Below are 21,750 nucleotides of genomic sequence, written 5' to 3' on the forward strand. Positions count from 1 at the left end.
AAAATAACCCAAATTAGTATTCCACTTGTTAGTACCATATTTAAATAATATCTCCACCCATTTTAAAAATGATCTTGTAAGTCCAATTAGTAATCCAAAAATATGCCCCTAAATCTTAAAAACCCATGTTTTACCTATATGGAACACCTGGATATGATTAAGACCATGGATTAAAAATAGAAGAAGTCAATACAGACAGATGTGGACTGAAATATTCTTACCTGAGGCTTATAGTACTGAATCAATATATAAAATAAGACATTATATCCAGCTTTTAACATTTACCTGGGTAAAACCAAGATAAAGGGAGACAACGGGCTCTTATAACTGTCTTGTTATTTCATACCATGCATGTCTTGCTATTAACTGATCCATCTGTATTTAATTTTCAGTCTCATTGCAAAAAATATATATATAGCCATGTTTGGATAGGCTAAGGTGACTTTTCTCTTTCTGATTATGGAAAGACACTCATGATTCTTTGTCCTCCCAAATAAATGTAGGAAACATTTTCTGTCAAAATTTCAAAGCTTCTATGGGTACTTTTTGTAACTAGTACTTTCTCCAAGACAAAAATAAGCCTTGGAGATACATTCGTTTTATTAATGACAGCTTAGCTGAACCATGACATTTCTATTGCCAAAAATTTCTTCTTCTTTATTTATATAATTATTGTATGGATCAAATGTGTGGTTCTGATAAGTGATGGAACTTCAGTTGCAGCAGGACGTGAGGGGTTGTGCTACAGTGGGACTTGGGAAGGACTTAGTATGCTTTTGTACTGAGAATGACGGAAATTGTTTGGTGGGACAGAGACCAGTTATGGCGCAATCAGACTCAACGTATCTCTGAAGGGATCAGAGCAATCTGCTCCCACTCAAGGCAACCTCACAACAGCTCCAAAAAGAAAAAGTGAGATGAGCTGCATAAAGGAGAAAATGGAATCTGACAAAAACAGCCCTTCCATTACTAAGCTACAATTTTAATTTGTTGGTATAAAAGTAACCATAATGTATAATTGTATTTGTTAGAGACTAAGGCCTATGGTCATAGATACCTATTGCAAATGATATCATGCATCAGTGCTTTTAGCTGATTCTTTCCTTTGTAATGGCTAGTGTGAATAGGCTCTTTCCTTGGATGTCAGCTTTCTTTGTAAGGCCGGGCTAGATGAGAACCGCATTTGAAATTACATCAAAACATTATGCTAAGTGTCATTTGAATTCATTATTTAATTTCGCTAAACTATAGGATACCACAAAGGCTGTCAGTGTTATACATGCTGGAGCACATGTGGCTGGCAGACAGCTTGTGAAAATAGAAACTACAACGCACACAGAAAGTAAAGAAAAGAACTGTTTTAATGAAATAAAATCTTTTGTCAGTCTGTCAGGTAAAATCTGACATACTGATGCAAAATGCGGTCTCTCCTTGCAGAGCTGGATGATATTAACAACATAAAGGCCAGCATGCTGAGGCACTCATAGTGAGTCCAGGAAGCAAAGGAAACTGGCTACATCTGATTTGCTGAATGGATGGCAATAATTTGAGGCACTCCCCTAGCATCCAAACCCAATGCAGCACATGGAGATTAGGAGCAGGGGCCAGTGTGCAATTCTGCTTCCCGCTCTAAATATTTGAAGAATATGTGCAGTAGGCGATAACTGACAAAACTACGTAACTGCATATGTTATCCCATGCATGTACTATCCCTTTATATAGTCTTCTGTACTAGGCGTGTGTGTGTGTGTGTGTGTGTGTGTGTGTGTGTGCATGTCTCTGTCTCTAAATAGACACATGGGGCTAGATGACTGCATTCTTCTTGAAAATAAGTGAAAACTGGAAGATTTCCTTCTTCCTTCACATGTGATTTAAAAGTCCCAGTAGTAATGAATAAACTGGGGTAAAATATGTTACTGATGAGCTATACCTCACTGGCCTGGTTTGCATAACATGTAAACAATGGTTTAGTGGGACTGCAGGAACATGTGAGCTCCTGAGGAGAAGTTTGCAGCTGCTTTGCTCCTTTCTGGTCTCAGGTACTTCCATGCCACACGGAGCTAAGTCAATAATAATAATAATAATAATAATAATAATAATAATAATAATAATAATAAATGCCTTTCAATGGAAGTGTGTCCAAGAAACAGAGGCTAGCTAAAGCCAAAATAACTGCTTTAGTTTGTGCTTTGCCTGTATTAACTTACTTAAAACTAATACATTTGGTGGTGTATGCTTTTTATTATAGTAACTAGTTAGTGCCCACCAATATGTAAAGAAGGAGAGAGAACCCATAGCTCTCCAGGTCCTTGCTGCAGAGGCAAAGAGAAAAGGAGCTGGACTCAGATTTATCATCATGTACATAAGGCATGATGGGACGTGGGTGGTGCTGTGGGTTAAACCACAGAGCCTAGGGCTGATCGGAAGGTCGGCGGTTCAAATCCCCACGACGGGTTGAGCTCCCGTTGCTTGGTCCCAGCTCCTGCCAACCTAGCAGTTCAAAAGCACACAGTGCAAGCAGATAAATAGGCACCACTCTGGTGGAAAGGTAAACCGTGTTTCCGTGCCCTGCTCTGGTTTGCCAGAAGCGGCTTAGTCATGTTGGCCACATGACCCGGAAGCTGTACGCCGGCTCCCTCGGCCAGTAAAGTGAGATGAGCGCCGCAACCCCAGAGTTGTCTGTGACTGGACCTAATAGTCAGGGGTCCCTTTACCTTTTTACATAAGGCTCAGTGCAGCTTGTTTCCCATTGCAAAGGTGTAGGAGCCCTACAAAAACACACACACATTCTCAGCACTTATATGCATACTGCTTTCATCATCCATCATTCTCTGCCCCAGAATATCATTCATGGGATGCCTGAATGACAAAAGGACAAAAGTCAGCAGCTTCCATACATTTGGCCTTGGTGAAATGTTTATAAAGCTCAACATGATGGAAACAGATCCTTTCCCCAGTCATCCTTTCCTATTCCTCCCTGCTTCATCGCCTGACCCTGCCACTTGCTCTGGTTACTACTATGGATGTCAAGGACAGAGGCTTACATTAGGCACATGAAGGGCCTAAGATTAACAGGAGAAAGGATTTAAGTGGCATGGCTTGCATGCTGCAAAACAAAACAAAAAAAAAACCATATAAAGTAATAAAACAAACTATCTAAAATTAACAGATGTATGCAAATCAATGAGATAATCTTCAAACATTAATAATAATAATAATTTGTATAGTCCCTTTCATCCAAATATCATAGGGTGGTTCACAACATAAAAATACAAAATGAAAACACAAAATACATAATAAAAACCAAAACACACCAATAATTCCCCCTTCAAAAAAACCACACAAAAAACCACAACTCTTTAAAAGGCCATAGAATGTTCATTAGCTAAAGGCCTGGTTATAGAGATACATTTTTGCCTGGCGCCTAAAGATATGTAATGAAGTCACCAGGTGAGCATCCCTGGGGAGAGCATTCCACAAACAGGGAGCCATCACCGAAAGGGCCTGTTGTGCTGCCATCCTTCAGACTGCTCATGGAATGAATAATTCACTACACTCATTTCTTCAGGATTGTCCCCCTTTTCCCTGGCTTTGGTTAGGGAAAATCATAAATCAAGTCCTTCTTCCAAAGATTTCAAGATAAACTACATATGTGGATTTCTCTTCCTCCAGAAAACATCACAGCTATTTCTGGTGTTTTTTTCTTGCTCTGGATGTGGATATCATGTATGTTTGTATTGTTATACTATATATTTTAATGTACAAGTTTGTTTTTTTACTTATCTTAACCATTGCTTTAGGACTCATTTTAGTTGTGTGAAACAATAAATAAATTTAATAAATAAAACTAAACAGCAGCAAAAAACCTGAAAAGAAGATAAGGTTAACAGAGTGTCTGGCCCAATCTCACCCAGTGAGTTTCATCGCTGAGGTGAAAAGAGATAGAAGCAGACCCAGCTGGATCCGATAGAGAGTTCATGTAGTTCAGTACTCTGGTTTCCAACACTGCTCAGTCAGATGACTTCTGGGATGACAGCCCTCCCCTATTTGTCCACAGCACATAGTATTCTCAGGTGAACTGCCTCTGAACATGGAAGTTTCATTTCTATCCATTTTCTATACATGTATGCTACACAATGTTGCTTAACCCGTTTTAAGCCATCTTAACCAAAAACTTGTGACAGAAAATTGCAAACATTAATTGTTGTGCAAAGAATTACTGTCTTCTGTGAGTCCTGAATTTCTTGCCAATCAGCTTCACTAGGTGATGGTACTCTCCCTTCTGCATAGCCCTGTCCTGGGTTCTATTTCTTTGTCATGCTAGGTCGTGAAACCATATCGGTAGAGTGTGACAAAGAGAGAGGACAGCTACTTTATATATTACTATAACTGCAATCATGCTCCTGAAAAACAGAATGAAGTTACCTTGTGTTCGGACAGGGTCTGACATGGTGCTGGGATCACTCAAACCTTGTGAGTTGATAGCTCTCACCATAAACAGGTAGATGGTGTTTGGACGGAGTCCTCTCACAGTGTAAGGTGTTGTTTTTACATGGTTAGCAACTGTTTGCCAGCTATTGCTCACCGACTGACTGCAATGAAAATATATTGGAAGACTATAGATCAAAGCAACACAAAGTTAGAAAACACTCAGATCAAGTTTCAGTCCACTGCCACAGAAGGAGGGGGAAAGTTTACATACACTACTAAGATCATTAAATAGTTCTGATTGTTTCAGCTGAATCAATCAACAAAGAGTACAAAAATCAAAGCCACACAGCTCACAATAAATGCTGATAATGTTAATAGCCTGTTAGAAAAATTCCTGTAAAATAGAAATGAGATGGGGGAAGAATGTTGAGAAGAACAAATATTCTAAAAGAATAACTTTAATAGAATATGGTTAAAATTCTCTTGTCTTCTTTGCACAAAGTTTACAAGCAAAATTACAGCTGTTCCAAAGCACATCTGCAAAAGAATATTATTGAATGACTATGTTTCCAATGTCTAGTTATTGAACTGGTCTTCTGTAGAAATAAACTGAGGTCATAGGCTTTTGTTGTGCTACAAAATATATCTTAAATACATGACACGTTTGAAAGCCTGATGGGATATTACTGTGGTTTACTGCCAGGTCAAAATGGACGTTACGAAGGTTAGAGAGCACCTTTTCCCCCCTCCAGGCTTTATATTATTTAGAAGATGAATGTATGGAAGCCCAACAAAATGTTATCAATAAAGAATTCTATCTGCTTTTAATGATACTGAGCATTACTGATAAAAACCTAGTGTGAATGACAGTGCTGTGTGTTTGCATTGCTTCCAAGACAAAAGCAGACTCTGGTCTCAGCTATACAGCTGCAAATAAAATGTTTTAAGTGTGTTTTCAGTGCAATATACAATGTGACACTAGATGGTGACGGTGAGCCTTATGGAAAATTCAATGTATTTTTTAAAAAATACTTTAAGAAAAAGAATTTTCACAGCAGTTTTTATATGTGTCTAGATTCCACCTCAGTATATATTCCTGTAAATCCAACAAACCACGTATGTTTTTTGAAATATTCCTTTAAAACAGAAGGTTCATAAATAAGATTTTAGAACGGAATTATCATGTCTTAACCTTTCAAAATGAGTTTGTTCAAACGTGCAGATCCCCCTAACTGTATCAATGCATAAGGAAAATGGAATTTGTAACATACCTAAAAGCCTCAATGATATATGCACTAGTTGGGAGGTTTCCAGGGGTGCCTGGCTGCCAAGACAAGGTGACACTATTCTTAGTGACATCCATGACCTGAGGCTTGGATGGTGGTCCAGGGAGGTCATTTGAATCATAATTTCTGCTGACGGCTGCTCCTCCAGATTCTGTGTGAGACAAATGCTTACATTTTGAAAATAAAATCTGTTTAATAAAGGTGAAGTAAAAACAAAACATCAAAAACATATTTAAAATACACAGTAGTCCTGTTCAGACATCCAACTCATATGCCTAATTAATGCACCCATAGAAAAGGTGGCAGACTCTGCCCATCCTCCTCTGACCATTTATTGAACACTCAAACAAAGGGTGGAATTCAACATTCCACTCTTTCAATCATTCCATCTGCACAAGCATTTCAGCTTGCCAGACTGAAAGTTCTTTTCTCTCCTTGCCCCATCAACATTTCTGGGGTTTGTCCTGACCCACCCTGAGCCAATTTTGAGGAGCATGTGAGGAAGGAGAGACAACATTGTTACAAAACTGAAAGTCCTTGTGCAAGGCTTCTGCAGATGGGGCTTATTAGGTAAATCCCACCCCAAGGTTATGTATTTATAGCTGCATGGGCGCCTTTGTTCATGTAAAATGGCATACAATTTCTAGTAGGGTTCTCACATGGAAAGAGTCTTCTGCACATATAGCTACACATGCAGGGGCTCTGCTCGGGTGTTCAATGAATATGAATAGAGGGAAGAACAGAGGTAGCCATTTCCTAGGTTCACTGAATGTGCAACCTCAGCATCTGAATGGCCTAATATGATAACCCAGTTTAGAATGAGCAAAGAGACCAGCATAAAGATAAGGTTGTGTGTTTCAGGTTTGGGGAGAAATTTGATTATTTCACTTTTTAATGTGAACATGTCTAATCCACACTTCCAGAACCAATATGGAAACTAAAACACAGGTATTCTTCAAAATTCACTCTTCATACAAATTTTCCCTGTAGTCAGAAGATGTATATATTAGGGGGAAATAATGTACAAAAATGCATTGCATCGGTAAAGATTGCTTGCAAATAATGTACATATTAGGAAAAATCACATAAAAAATGAGTATATCGGAAGAAATTTATCTGCATTTTTATGCAGAAAGGGAATGTACTAAACTTTAGAAACTGAGAAAAACTGAAACGGATATATTTGTTATCTCTAGTGTGTTCTCTATGAGAATGTCTGGTTTTCATAATTATTTTAACTGTCTAATATATTTTATTCTGTTTTTACTCTGGCTTCTAATGGCTAGACTAAATAAATAAACAAACAAACAAGTCAAAAGCTGTCAGTGCTACATTCCAAAAGCTAGCAGGTCTGGATATGCACACCATCACATGCCCTTCAAATATACACATGCACATGCAATATCTCACTCCCCCACACGTAACACATGCACAATCTAACACATGTACCCACACATAAAACACTTTCGTTTTATTTTAAAAAATAGCTCGGTATGGCTTACCTGTCACATCTAGCACAGCACTCCAAGATGTTTCCCCGCTTGAACTTGTGGCAACACAAGTGTAGGTGCCAGTGTCTGATATCTAAACACATGGAAATGTTTGAGGACATTCTGGTCAAGCCTTTTACATGATCTGTTCATTCAGTTTTCCCAAATGTTTCTCATTGCAGATTAAGAGGGATTAGTTTACACTTGGAATCAGAATAAACTGAACCAAATATTTCACGATCAACAATTGAATAACATCTACCTGTAGTAAATTATGACAACATTTGTTAATCCTGTTTGATGCATTTTCAAGTTTCCCCCACAAACTATTATGTATCTGTTATTATTAAATTAAATCTGTTTCAGTATTCACAAAATAAACACTGATTTCAACATGCTTCACTGGTAGACAGCTATCTTCATTTTAGTTTTTAAAAGATCTTAGAGCAGAGCAAAATAAAACAACCCAAATGTGTCTGGCAATGAGCTGGCTCTGTGGCTGCTCAAATGGCCCTTAGTGTTGGCAGCTTCTTACTTTGTCTTTGCTTTGCACTGCATGTAAACAATGCTTTGGGTGAAAGCTGCAGCCACTTGGTCAGTGGTACCAGGCACTGATGTTATACCCACAGGGAGCCAGATTAGGCCAAGAAAAAAGGTCAGGTTACCATACCAGTGCAACTACAGCAGTAATCAGAAATATTTAATTTTCAACTCATTTATTGTACTGCTGATGCATGCCCTCCTTATGTCAGTACTCTATGCAGTTAAATTCCCATTAAGTGCAGAAATTATTGCAGGTTGCCTCTGCAAATTCTTTTGTAGTTTGACATGGGGGACGGTGATGGTGACAGGATGAAGAAACTCTTGCATAAATGAAGTTGGACAGAAGGATTAATAATCATTACTGAATGTGCATTTGAAGAAACATTCTATTTAAAGCAATGGAATTGAAGGACAGGATCCACATCTGAATGCACATTGAAATGATATGTGCATTTCACCGAAAGCAGCGGAATAGCTAGACAGTCTTGGCATTGGGACACACATTGTGAGGAACATCTGGTTTTTTATCATAGCTCCTAACAGAAATGGTGTCTGATAGAGTTTGTGTAGATATCTGTGGTGGAAAAGAAGGACACTGTAGAATCCAAGAGACTGTAGAACACTGAAGAAGAACACTGTAGAATCCAAGTTTGATATATCCCTTAATTGTGTCATTTAAGCCCTCATTCTTGTTTTGGGACTGCCTGACCCTATGTGTTCCAACTCCAGAAGGCAATAGCAAAGGAGCAAACCCTTCTTGTCTATTTGACTTGATTAATTATCCCTTAGCACAGGAAAAAAAATAATGATATCTACATCTTTAAAAACATAAGCTTATTATTATTATTAAAGCTTCCACAGATACCATTTTTCACCAGAAGACCAAACAGTCCATTTTTTTATATTCACTACCATTATAATTGTTTTGATATACTTTCATGAACTTTCACTAAAAGATATGTATCTCTAACACATTTTCCAGGAAAGGAAATTACATGTTAAAAATTGTTTTAATGGGAAAATATACAACATTGCATGCTAGTTTAATCCAGTCTTTTTATCCATCTTCTACCTCGTTTCTCTTCAGTGGTTCTTATTTCTTCAGTGTTTAGCACAGCAATCTCACAGCAGAAATCCAAGTCTGAGATCATTCTCAGGTGCAGTGAACACCTGTAACAAATGTCCTCCATATACACTTCCAAATGCATGAACAATAGGTGGTCAGTGTTTGTTTTTTAATATGGTAGACACTGCCTACTTGAATGCATTTATTGTTTGGAAGTTGAACTACCCACTATGGTGTGTGACCAACCCCAATTATGTCTCTTCCAAGTAGGCTTACAACTAGAATCAATTGACTCCTGGGCTGAGTCTAGGCACATGTCCAGACTGCCAGTGACATCAGGAGTGGAAGCCTCAAAAATGATAGGGTCTGGCATGGCAGATATCAATCAAAGTATAGGTGTCTCTGTGGTTGACAAAATTAGAGAAAATCAAAACACTTCATGTAACCATTTTGTCTGTCCTATGTGTTCAGTTTTGGATTTTGCAAGATTGCTCAAGTAGTATGGTCGCACAGTTTGCAATATTTGTTGTCATTGTTACTGGGAATTCTCAACTCAGTATTATTGCACTTTTATAGTTGTACAACTGTTATACGTAAGCTAATACAACAATTTGTGTAATGTTCAAAAGTCTCCATACAGACTTTGCACACGTGTAGGCTTTTGTTACTCTAAATTGGGCTGTATTGGTGCTCCAGGTGACTTATGTGTATCTATATTGTTTTACTAGAAAATGCTCAATAAAGCTGTGCTTTCTGAAAAATTGCAAATAGTGAATGTTAATAACTTCCACCATATTTGTATGGGTTTCTTGAAGCATCATTATTAAAATAATTATATTTATTTATGCCCCCACCTTCCCCCCCGATAGGATTTAACCCCAAAATGGATTCGTGCAGTTAATTTTTCTACAGATGGATGGTTAAGGGAAAATTTAAACCTTGTGGTACAAATATATCCACATTTGTTTAACTAATATTTCACGATCACCAATTTTTCTCATATTTTTCTGGCTGAACATGAATGTTAAAACTATTCACACTTTTGTTGATATTCTCTTCCATTTTTAAATGGGAATCTTTTTTAAAATTATTATTTTAGTCTTCTGTATAGCTCATGTGTCTCTAACAAAGCGATTAATGGACTTGCATGACTGAACACACATTTAGCTGCTTCCATAGCTGGATGCAGGCTGGGATCCCACAAGCTTCTGGCATGTGTATTCTCACCAGAAGCTCATCATCAGTGCTCTGAAAGTTTGTTTGAAATCACCAAGCTCCCACCTTTAATTGCTGCTTTCTAACACTACTGGGGAATCTTGACTATTCAAGCGCATTTTTTAATCCAGCTGTACAGTAAAAACGCATTAACCTTCATGGCCCAAACCTGCCTTTAGCCTTGAGAGAGAGGATAAATTGTTTACTCAAGGAAAGCTAGCATACATTTTTTAATAAATTCCATTTTGTTCCAAGGAGGTTAACAATTCATTTACGAGCACTGATGAGATGGTGGCAGGAAACAAAATAGCCTTTGATTTTTTTGGTGTTTTTTGTTGTACACTAAAGCTGCCTATTTATGAGATGGGAAAGGGAATGAGTGATAATAAAATTAAGTGTTAGCACTACTGCTGACACAACTAAAGAGTACTTGCACTAACATTTTAACTGTACATGCAGTAACTATACTTACCTTTCTGAGTTTTATAGGTGTGTATATTTAGGTCTTTAAAATTGTATCCAATATAATTTATTTGCCACTAGGTATACAACAATTACCAACCACACAGCATATACATGGAACACAGCAGACAGAAGGATAGCCTTAAATATAAAACATAATTCTATCTTCCACTGCAGTGTGATAAAACTGATGCTATCTTTTATACAGCATCCATCTGAATAGGATTTAAATTTTGCCCTGAATTTGCTGAGCAGAAGGCAAAAACAATGGGTTCATCCTCTTCTTCCTTTTATACATGACACTGCTTTGCTACTAAGCACAGTAAACAAATCAAGATTCAGCCAAAAAAAATAAATATTGCTGCAGCCCCTCAAGCACATTATCTTTATATACACTGTAGCCATAGCTAGGCAATTTGGGAACACCTACATTAATTATGATTAGCTTCACATATTAATTATAATTGGCTTCACATTTAACCAGGATCTGAAACTGTGTTGGGGTAACAAACGGCAAACTTTAAATATGGTAAACATTTGTGGTAAATAACTGCTAATATTATGGAATTTTAGGGATCCTTGAATTCTCTGAGGGATTTCCCAGCAACCAGAGATGACAATCCTGTTGGAGCTGTGGTCTCACTGAGGAATGACAAGATACACTGCGCCATCAGCACATATGCCCCTGCAGGCCCTCTCCAGAGTTGCATAGCTCAGTTCAGGCAATGAAGCAAGTGGGATGGTGACTAGAGAATAAATGTAATAGAACTTGTTGTGAACCAACCAAACACATGGTAGTTAGCAGCTATCTCAGCAAACAAGATTCTGGAAACCTTGGAGGCCTGCTGTGATAAATTTGCTAGGCACTTTGAAGCTAAAATAGCTTGGGCTTGAAAACCATTGCTGTAGCAAGTCCAAACAAAGTGTTGAATGCACCATCTGACTTGGTTTATGTTCAGCTTTATGTTCAGGTTTAGTTTCAGCTACTGCGGCTTGAATGTGGACAGAGTAATTTTCAACCATTCACCCTCCAGATCCCTTATCAATAGACCATTAGTCAGTTGACTGGATAGGTTCAGTGTTTGGTGCACCTGTTTTTTTACACAAGGGAGCAATGCATGCCACTCTTAAAGAGCGGTTGTACTACCTCTTGAGGAGCCAGCACACAGTCTGGAGGTGCTCTTTGATTCACCGTTATTGCTGAAGGCACCAGTGGTCTCAGTAGCTCAGTTTAGCTGAATGCCCCCCTAAGTTGTGCCTGAATTGAAAACTGTTAATCCCTCTTGCACGATCAGACTTTTCTCACTGTTTTAATGACAGCAAGTTTACAGTCACTATCCACAAAACAGGTAAGTACGTGAGTACTTGAATTACTATCAGTAAATAATTAAATGGTCTTAATTAACTAAATCTCCCGATTACAGAGTAGTAAACATGTTATCATAACATATCACACTCACTCGTAAAGGTTTGATTTGCAAGGTTCCTTGGTCCTGCATAGATGCCCTTGGATCTCTGCCCAGGAAAGTGAATCCTTCTCTTAACCAGCTGATAACAGGCATGGGGTCACCAGTAGCTTTGCACTTTAGCAAAGCTGTTCCATCTATTGCCAATGTCTGGTTCACAGGCCCTTGAAGAATGATGGGTGGCGGCCTGTCTGTTAAAACTGAATAAAAACAAAAGTAATAGAAATACATCTTGTAATAGTAAAAATCCTGTTTATCATGTCACATTTGTGACAAAGTACAGATTCCAACATCCTGAGAAACATTTTTCAAAGAGTGAAACTTTGGTATTGTTGTAAGACAGAGAAAGAGAGAGAGAGAGAGAGAGAGAGAGAGAGAAGAGAATAGCTAGATAGCTAGATACATAGATGATAGATAGATGGATAGATAGATAGATAGATGATAGATAGATAGATGATAGATAGATATAGATAGATAGATAGATAGATAGATAGATAGATGATAGATAGACAGATAGATAGATAGATAGACAGGCAACTAACCATGAAAAGGAGAACACTGAGTGACTCACTGAGATTCTTGAATTCTTAAAGGAAGGCTGGGAGAAAATTCTGAATCATTTGGCATATGAATATGCTGTGTCTTGAGCCCAGACTCCAGCAGTTAATTAGGTGGCTTCTGGGGGTAGGGCCCTGAAATAGCCATGAAGGGTTACTTTCCCCCACTGATCTGCTCTAAGGCTATAAATAGGTAGCCCAGCCCCAGCTTCTGATCCACAGCAGAGGTAACTGAGCGGTGGTCTCCCCATTCCTCTAAAAATGTGATTTCCCATAAGGTATCTTCATAAGTCACTTTGTTTCCTACCAATGATCAGGGGATGGCCCAACTGCCATGTTGGGCCTGCATCACTGGTTTACGGAAGTATAAGCCTGAGATACCTGTCAGTTCCAGCAACATTATCCCAGTATATAGGCCGGGACTGTGATCTTGACCAGCAGCCAGGCTTCCTGATGACTGGTTTTTTGACCTATGTTACACCAAATGTTATGAGCTATAACCAATAAAGGTATTACTAATACACTTCAGAGTATGTGTACTGCTTTTGGGCTCACCCTCCCTTCCCATGCTTCACGATGAATGAATAGTTGATTAAGTCTAGTTATTCTTCAGTGTATACATCCCAGCAGAAATGTAATTTTTGTGTGTAACACAAAAAAATTAACTTTTCAATCAGTTAATTGACTGAATTCCTCTCTATTGAGGAACAATTCATGTTTAATCAAACTAACTGCATATACATAAAATCTTTCTATCCCACTTTAAAACTATGAACTCTAATCCTTCTCTTATACACATTTTTTTGCTTGAGTTACTTTATAAAGTGACTCTGTGACTTATAAGCGCATGGCTGCATATATGCTTCAGTCTGCTACCAGTGGGACATCTCAAATACGAAGTAGATGCTCATGTTCACTTTTCTTGCAAAAACAGTTTTTCATAAATAATTCTGCTGCTGAATGCATTCCCGTGCCATCTGTTAAATGGGGTATAGCTTTTTCCTCCTACCTAACTGAAATGACAAACATCATCCTACTGAAATGAAATTATATTGTTCCCCAGTGTTAATATAATTATAGCTATAGCTATTGTTAAACTCCCCCAATTACATAAATGCCCATATTATCTAGATAGAATCAGAATTCAAGATTCAGAAATCTAAGGCAGCAGCAGTAGGATGCAAATCATCACTTAGTGTAACAAAATTGCATGAATTTCTGATTTGGGTTGAGGGTAGGTGGCATAGAAGTTTTAAAATAAATCAAAAATTATCTCTCTCTCACACACAGAGCAACATACCCCTCAGGGCTAGACCACCATTAAGCAGAGTGAAGCAATTGCCTCAGGCAGATGAAGCTTGAAAGAAGCAGAAGTAGGCTCCCTTGCCATTTGCTCTTGACTTCCCTGGCCATTCTGGAGTTCAGACTTGTTTGTGCTGAACTGTATGCTATGGAACCTCTAGAACACATTTTCAGGTACAGTGGAAGATGCCACACTGTTGCCAAAATTGAAACTGCCTGCCAGTCCAGTGAGTTTCTGTGAATGGGAATGGTGAGGGGGGGGGGGTAGGGTGTAATCTTGTGCAGCAAAATGGCTTAGGCCAATCCATCTCTCTCTACTTCATCAATGCTACATGTGTTAGCAAACAGCTGTTGTCTGCTATCCTGACCTATCCATTCATTCACAACACACAGTATTAGGCTACTCTGCTTTGCTTAAATGAAACATTTTAATATAAATATTTACAGACATACTTGGAAGGTGAACGGAATCTGTTCCGGAAGTCCGTTCGACTTCCAAAACGTTTGGAAACTAAAGTGCGGCTTGGGATTGGCGGCAGGAAGCTCCTGCAGCCAAACGGAAGCCACGGAAGCCCCATTGGACGTTTGGCTTCCAAAAAATAGTTCACAAGCCAGAACAGTCACTTCTGGGTTTGTGGCGTTTGGGAGACAAAACGTTCGAGAACTAAGCTGTTTGAAAACCAAGGTACGACTGTATTTTGGGTTGTATCCAAATGTGTTCATCTGCTGAAGGAAGGCTTTTTGATCTGGTAGAATCTTCTGTAAGCCAAAAGGTGGGGGGCAATTTTTGCAAAAAACCCCTTTCTGCTGTAGTCTCTTGTGCCACACTTTCCCTAGCTTCTTGAGCAGATTTTGGAGGGGAAGGGTCCAGGGGGCTGGAAGGGGAATGAGGAAATCAGAGAAAAGCCACACACCCCTTTCTACTAACAGAAGTCTCTGAGGAATCAAACATGATTTCTTTCATCAGAAGAGCACAGCTGGATAAAACACTTCCCTTTTTTACTAGAGCAGGGGTGGCCAACTCTCAAGAGACTGCGATCCACTTTCAGAATTAAAAACTGGCAGTTATCTACCCCCATTTTTAGGGAGAAGGAAAGCCCCATTTTTAAGGGGTTAAAAAGCTTTGGGGGGAAGTTCCGTTTTGGGGGGGGGGGGTTAAAGGCAAGCGACAAAGGGGTAAAGTCACTCACAAAAAAATTGCTATGGATCAAAACAGCAGCACAACAATGGAGGGCGGGCTGAGGGGGCGTGGCAGGAGTCAGTTTTAGCGACGCTAAGGAAAGGGAGCAAGAGATTGACCACGATCTACCAAAACCTCATGGGGATCTACCAACAGATCGTGATTGACCTGTTGGACACCCCTGTACTAGAGCAACTCTATTACAGTCATTTTAGGAAAGATGTTCTGAACCTGGCATACATTGTCCCACATTAGGATACCTGCATAAAATCTATTACAGTGAATATGAAAAAAGCCTACACCATCATGAGTTATGTAGGTGAGCAGCAGCTACAGTTTTTTTGAGAGAGAGACGAAGTTAGATTTATAAGGATAACTACTTATTTCTAGTTATTTGTAAAGATATTGGTTTTGAGACAGGTTACACTGCTAGTGTTTTAAAATCCTATTTTTTAAGACAGCGTCTTTGACATCTAATTAGTTTTTACTGTCTAAATAAGTAGATTATAATCCTTTAAATGCAACTGATCAATAAAGTAATTGAAAGTCTCCTGGCCAGAAGGAATCTTCATTTTCATGGGTATTATGGGTGAAAGACTACTACAGGTTTCCATGACACTAAGGCTAAAGGTTAAATGAACACTTAGGGTTTCCAGTGATCTGTGAACAACTATATTGCCTTCATAACTATAATTTGTAAATCCTCTGTGCAATGTCTTTAAATTTCCAGAGCTTTGGTCAGAACATTTAAAATGTATACTAAAGAAATTCAACATGTGGACTTCCTCAACACAGCAGTTGTCAGCATTTGGAGACATTCTGAAAATAGCTGCTTATGTTTAAGAAGCTAAATAAGCGAATTAATATTTGCTTCATATCTTTGTCTGTGTTGACACTCCTAGCTTTTTAAGTTCTTAAAGCGTATTCCACCACTTCTGCCACTTGAATTTCAGAGTCATATGTGTACAAACTTGTGTTCGATTACATTAGTATCCAAATATTCCACTACGGATTCTAGTATAGAAGGACTGAAGAAAAAGATTGCAGATTATAAAGGTGTACATTAAAACTTAAATTAGCAGTACACAAATCATTCAGGGGAAAAATTATTCAAATGGTTATACTGGAAACATTGTTGGCTTTTAAAAAAACTCTATATTTAAGCAAGTATTACCTATATATCAAGCAATTAGTGATAAGTCTACAGAGCAAAAGGTACAAAACAACAATAAATTCAGCCAACAACAGTGAATAATGAATAAATTATAGAAAATTGAGATTGGCTTTTAATATTCAAGTGCACTGAAAAAGCTTAACTGTATAGAGTTAATAATTGAATTTTCTATATTACACTCATGCTGACAGGTATATTGAGGCTTTTAGTATATTTGCATAATGTGCCATTATAAGACTGAGGTGCTTACCTAGTTTTCCTTTAAAGAAAATTATTCAGACTGTCTTAATTTTTTTAAAAATGATTTCATTTTTCCATGAGTGAATGTATTTATATGGAGGTATTTCAAGAAAGCATATCTGAATTTCAAATAGATAAGACTGCTGCCACAAGCCATAACCAGCAAAATTATCATTCAGCTTGGGACATTTTATTACAGCTACTAATCTCTTCTCATATGAACACTATGAACACTTGAGTTAAAAGTATTTCCAACAAGGGCTACAAAATGTAACAACTGAAACACAGCTATATATGATATAATTAAACATTTGTGGGTGGTTTTTCTTGCTAGTATTGTATGTTTTCATTCTGCACTGCCATTTCAATTGGACTTAAATTGTTTTCAAGCAAATAAAACTCTGTTCAAAACAAAAATGATAAGTTGCCTCTAGTATTACATCAACCACCAAATACAAAAAAATCTGGGCTAAGAAGAAAAGCTAAATATCAGCAGCCAAACACCATAAAACTAATAAAGCAAAATATGGCTAATATTACCAATGTTTGTGTGACAATATTTTATCTGAAGTAAGACTCTAGATATCCCATTTCTGGAAAGCAGCCTCTTTTATTCATGTCAGCAAAAATAATGCCACTTTTTTTAAAAAAGAAAGACATTAAAATAGAATAAAATGCAGGCAGTCTCATGTATGCTGTTCTGAATTCCTTGAAGAAATAAAAGAATATATATATGGCAAATAATTAAATGCATAATCAATAGTAATGGGATATGAGTGTATTTAAGCTGCAGATACATCACTTAGCCTACAGTCCTATGCATGGCAACATAACAGTCTTATTGAATAGGGTAAGATTTACTTCTGAGTAAGCATTAGAGTGCGCTGTTATTAATGACTCTTCAAGAGAAGGAAATTAAGGAGGTCGTTATTTCTTTTATTTACAGAGAAATACTAAAGAATAACAAAGGCCAGAAGCCTTGACTGTCTCAAGAAAGGAAGAATTTCTCATCATAGATATCCTTGAACCTGACTTGCTCCTTTCTGCTCCTGTTGCAGTAAATCTTTTCAGCACCAGCAGGTGCAAACATTAACAGCTCAATGTCCTCTTGGCCAATATTTGTGTGCTCTATTTATTCCAATCACAGCCATGGCACTGAATCAGACAGCACCACAGATAGATTTTAAGAAAATACTGCTCTTCCATTAATTTTAAATGTCCTTTTAATCTACATGTAAATTTGAATTGTATGAAAATGCATCATTTTGTCATCAGGAGTGAAAGAAATGGGAGACTTAAAGAGGTCACAGAGTGAAGGTTAGGCTTTGATCTCAAGAAACTAGTAGCACACTTGTAAAGATACAAGGATAAGGAAAAAAATATATTTCCTTGTCATAAAAATACTATAATCTTTTGAGAAAACAAAGAAAAGGAATCAAACCCATATTCCGTCCACCATAACATGCTGCTGAACCTCTCTACCTGTCATTCATGATGAATATGCACTGTGAAAAGCTAGATTATTTATTCAGAATTAGCCGTTTTTTCAAATTTTCATGGAGCATTCAGGTCTCCAAGGGGCATGTAAAAGCAGGTCTGTTTGTAACACACAATTTTTAATGGTGAAAATTCATCAAAGTCTGTCAGGAAATAGTTAATGAGTCAGTTAAGAAGAAGAGTGCTACAGCCTTACAATGCAAGGAAATACTAATCAAATAGGAATTTTGGTTTCATTACGTTTAGTAGTATTAACAGTTCAAACTCCACAAAGATGATCCTTACAATACTGGTAACAATATTCAGGTAAGAAAATTGAAAGAGTATGAATGACTAACTTAGGGTCCTCTCCATAAAACTTTTATTTTATTTTTTAAAAAATAACAATAACATAGAACATTTATAGTAAAATTAATAGCTTCTTCTGATACATAGTATAAATCTTGTTAAATTATTACCAATTAATATTTTATGAATTTTTACCGAATGCATTCTCATATATGAAAACGGCATTGGCTTGTGTCTCACCCATTGTCTCTTCAACTACCATAAATGTCCTATTTGTACATTTGTTTGAGGGAGTTATATTCCACACTTCAATAATACTTTCATGGTGGCTTACAAAATTTAAAACACAATAATAAATTTAAGACATACAAATTAAAATATACAAAAATATACCAAAAAAGTGATATCACTAGGAGCAGCAGAAGAATGACAAAAGCCAGCCAAGATATTCTTGCAGAGAAGCTGGTAAAATGTGGGCGAGATTGACTGACCAAGCCCAAAGAGTGCTCACAAATTGTTCCTCATTATCCTGGCAAAAGGGGAGAAGTGGAATGCCACAGGGTTCTGTCCTAGGCCCGTTGTTGTTTGATGTCTTTATAAGATGTTGCTTTATATATATATATCGCTTCTCGACCTTTTGGCTAAGATCAAGTGTAGTACCATTGCCAAATCAGTTCAAATACTTTATATGGAATTTTTTCATGAGGTTCCCCCCCCCCCGCCTTAAAAAATAAACCAATATGGATTTTGTGAGGCCATGGAAACCTTCTATGATGGAATGCATTGATGAATACTTGAATGAAATAAGTCACTAGAAGTTTTGCAAGAAAGGTGCTTATGTGGCAAAGAAGATTCAAGGGTTTGTTGGTTGGTTTCTTAAAAAATCAAAGGTAAGAAAAGCCTCTATTAATGAGGTATGAGAGTTTCTGCATTTTAATTTATAGTTAGCTTGGGTATCAAAATATATTCCAAAAAGTGATTTATTTAGCACAGTTACCTAAGATCCTCTAAATTATTTTGTGCTGTAGATAGAAAATAACACAAATCTTAATTTCTTACCATCTGTAACTTCCAACTGAGCCTTCGCTAAAATGCTTCCAGCAACGGTAAGCGCTTGGCAGATGTAGTAGCCCGCATCAGACCGCTGAATATTTGTAATAGTGAGATCCCCTGTTGGTGACACAGAATATCTGGTGTTGGGCTGGAGAGGCTGGTTTGGAAAAAGAAGATTCTGCAAAGACAATGCAGGCCATTTCAGTGCAAAAGTTATTTAATCACCAATGATGCTGCAGTGTAAGCCAAGAGCACAGCAATACACATAAAAAGAAATAGACACAAATAATAAAGTTATTTTCATTGACATGGGTGCAATATGAGTTGCTAAGAAAAGTGGCTGGTGAGCTGTTTAAGGGGAGGATGTCGAGATGCTGTATATAGTCCAAAGGCTGAATTTAAAACACATTACCAGTAGAGTATATTGTTTAAATAAAAGATACCAAGTGACAGCAAGGCAGATTATCATCTTTATCCTTGGTTCAGATCTATCTACTTCACTACAGTTAAACTATGCCTAAATGTTGCTTACAAAAGAATAGGCTCAAGGAAGTGTGCACACATTCCCTGGCATCAGGTTGGCACATTTCTGTGAAGTCTCAACTGCAAGCTTTAGGGAAACGGCTACTAAATACAAAGGACCAGCTGCTGATGCATAAACTGGCACTGGGCTAAATCCAGGGGGAACTGTTCTCCTCCCTTCCAGCTGGCTGTGCTTAGTAGGAGAGGAAGGAGAAACAGGTCCAAAGTGAAGGATGCCTTCTAATTTATAGCAGTATGTTTGCGTAAGTAGCTGAATGCAACACTACCATAGAAGCATGATAAAAGAGAAGGGGTTTTCTTAATGAGGAAGGAGAGACACCTTGGCAAATTCAGGTGACAACTAGAAATTCAGATTATTTGTTAAATACAAATTTAAGCAAGGCTAAAGTATCAATGCTCTTGATTTTGATGATGAAATACAGTGACTGGACTTTTAAAAATATTAAATAGGGTGATGTCTCACTACAAAGCCTGGAAAATTTCATATTAGGATGGAAACATTAACCTGGTTAACCTCTGTTGCTTCATTGCAGCTCAATTAAGAAAAAAACATGTGGGCATAATGAATCACATTGAGCTATGTTTCAAGGTTTGATTATAAACAACTGAGGTATCAATTTTTATGTTACATTTATTTGCCAAAAAAGAGAGAACACTCTACCCTCTGGGATCTGGGTCTCAATATTGTAATTAATTCTGCAGGTTTGTAATTAAACAGCTTCAACATGTTACAATCAGTAGGTAATAACATTCAATTAAAGACACAAGACACATTTTCACCTTAAAATGTTTTACCCTTGAAGTAATACCAATGGAAGAGGATAAAATAGGGTATTAACACTTTTCAATTACGCTAAATGACTTTAATCCTGCAAATGATGTCCTACTTTAATTAGAAGCTCTTCTCTTTATTACAACATGATGGATGTCCACTTTATTAGATTCAAGTGTGACACTATAAGCCCACTTTACATAAACATTACCATGTTATTAAGCTCCTTTTACAAGAAGGTTTTAAAAATGTTTGCTAACAGTTCTTGGTTTAATTTCAAAAATGGGGTTACATTTCCCCCTCAAAGCAATTTTCTCCATAGTGAATCTAATGGCACTGCACTTAAAATATATATAAACAAATTGCTTTGACCAGTAACCTGACCGTACCTAAGTTTTGCATAACGAAGCAAAACAAGAATAACTAGCAAGCATATACATATTTAAAACGAAGGAGTTTGCCCAACCTAGTCAGAAAAAGGTGATAACTTGACTTGGTCCTGTGCTGGGATACCTATATACCCCCAAATTCCTAAAAGATCAAATAATGGCGACAAAGGAAATGCAGTCTCTAATTTGAGCTTGCAGAGAACAATTCCATTGTGCATGTCAAAGTCCTTGGGTTCACTGAAATCGAACTTTGGATCCTGGAATGTGCCCAATCCACTGACACTCATGCACAGTTTAGATAATGTTTCCATGACCCAGCAATATGGCGTAGAGTGGTGGTCATGAACCAAAAACTGGCATCCTAGTGGGTTTTTTTACCAGTGTGTCACTGGTAAGGAAACAAGCACAGAAAAACCTGATTCAGCTTGGTACACTGAAAAGCCACAACACCCAGACCCTGCCAGTTTCTTGCCTACAAATCCAAAATTGATAACAGTAACATTTTTGGTTTGGAAGAAAATTAGGCACTAGTAAGTTATGTGCCAACGAAGAGAAGGGCAGTGATTCTCCTTTTTTCAGTGAATAATGCAGTAATCTCAGATCAGTTTTTTATTATAATGAAAAGGAACATGGCACAAACACTGCATGATCAATAGGTAGTTTCCCTGTCCCCAGTAGTGAGCATTATTTATCTTTATTTAAAAAATGTATTAACTGGTTGAATAAAAAACTGTGCTCCAGCTTAAATCCATATATTGTTTGGAAGTTAAATAACTTTTGATGTTGTGAAAATTCC

General features: G+C 37.5%; 1 protein-coding gene and 1 pseudogene across 20 annotated transcripts in view; one reads left to right on the forward strand and one right to left on the reverse strand.

The window, feature by feature from the left end:
• The window catches only part of ROBO2 (roundabout guidance receptor 2), a 968,715-nt gene that overhangs the window by 94,362 nt on the left and 852,603 nt on the right, over nt 1-21,750 (reverse strand). For all 20 annotated transcript variants that reach the window (XM_053386472.1, XM_053386491.1, XM_053386489.1 and 17 more), the window contains 5 exons: nt 19,257-19,428; nt 11,954-12,159; nt 7,220-7,301; nt 5,703-5,868; nt 4,426-4,592 (listed from right to left, as the gene is read on the reverse strand). In XM_053386472.1, coding sequence (XP_053242447.1) covers nt 4,426-4,592; nt 5,703-5,868; nt 7,220-7,301; nt 11,954-12,159; nt 19,257-19,428 — 793 coding nt within the window. The remainder of the gene's footprint in view (nt 1-4,425; nt 4,593-5,702; nt 5,869-7,219; nt 7,302-11,953; nt 12,160-19,256; nt 19,429-21,750) is intronic.
• LOC128413256 (uncharacterized) lies at nt 18,819-18,961 on the forward strand (annotated as a pseudogene).

The sequence above is a fragment of the Podarcis raffonei genome, chromosome 4, assembly GCF_027172205.1.
Source record: "Podarcis raffonei isolate rPodRaf1 chromosome 4, rPodRaf1.pri, whole genome shotgun sequence".
NCBI lineage: Eukaryota > Metazoa > Chordata > Lepidosauria > Squamata > Lacertidae > Podarcis > Podarcis raffonei.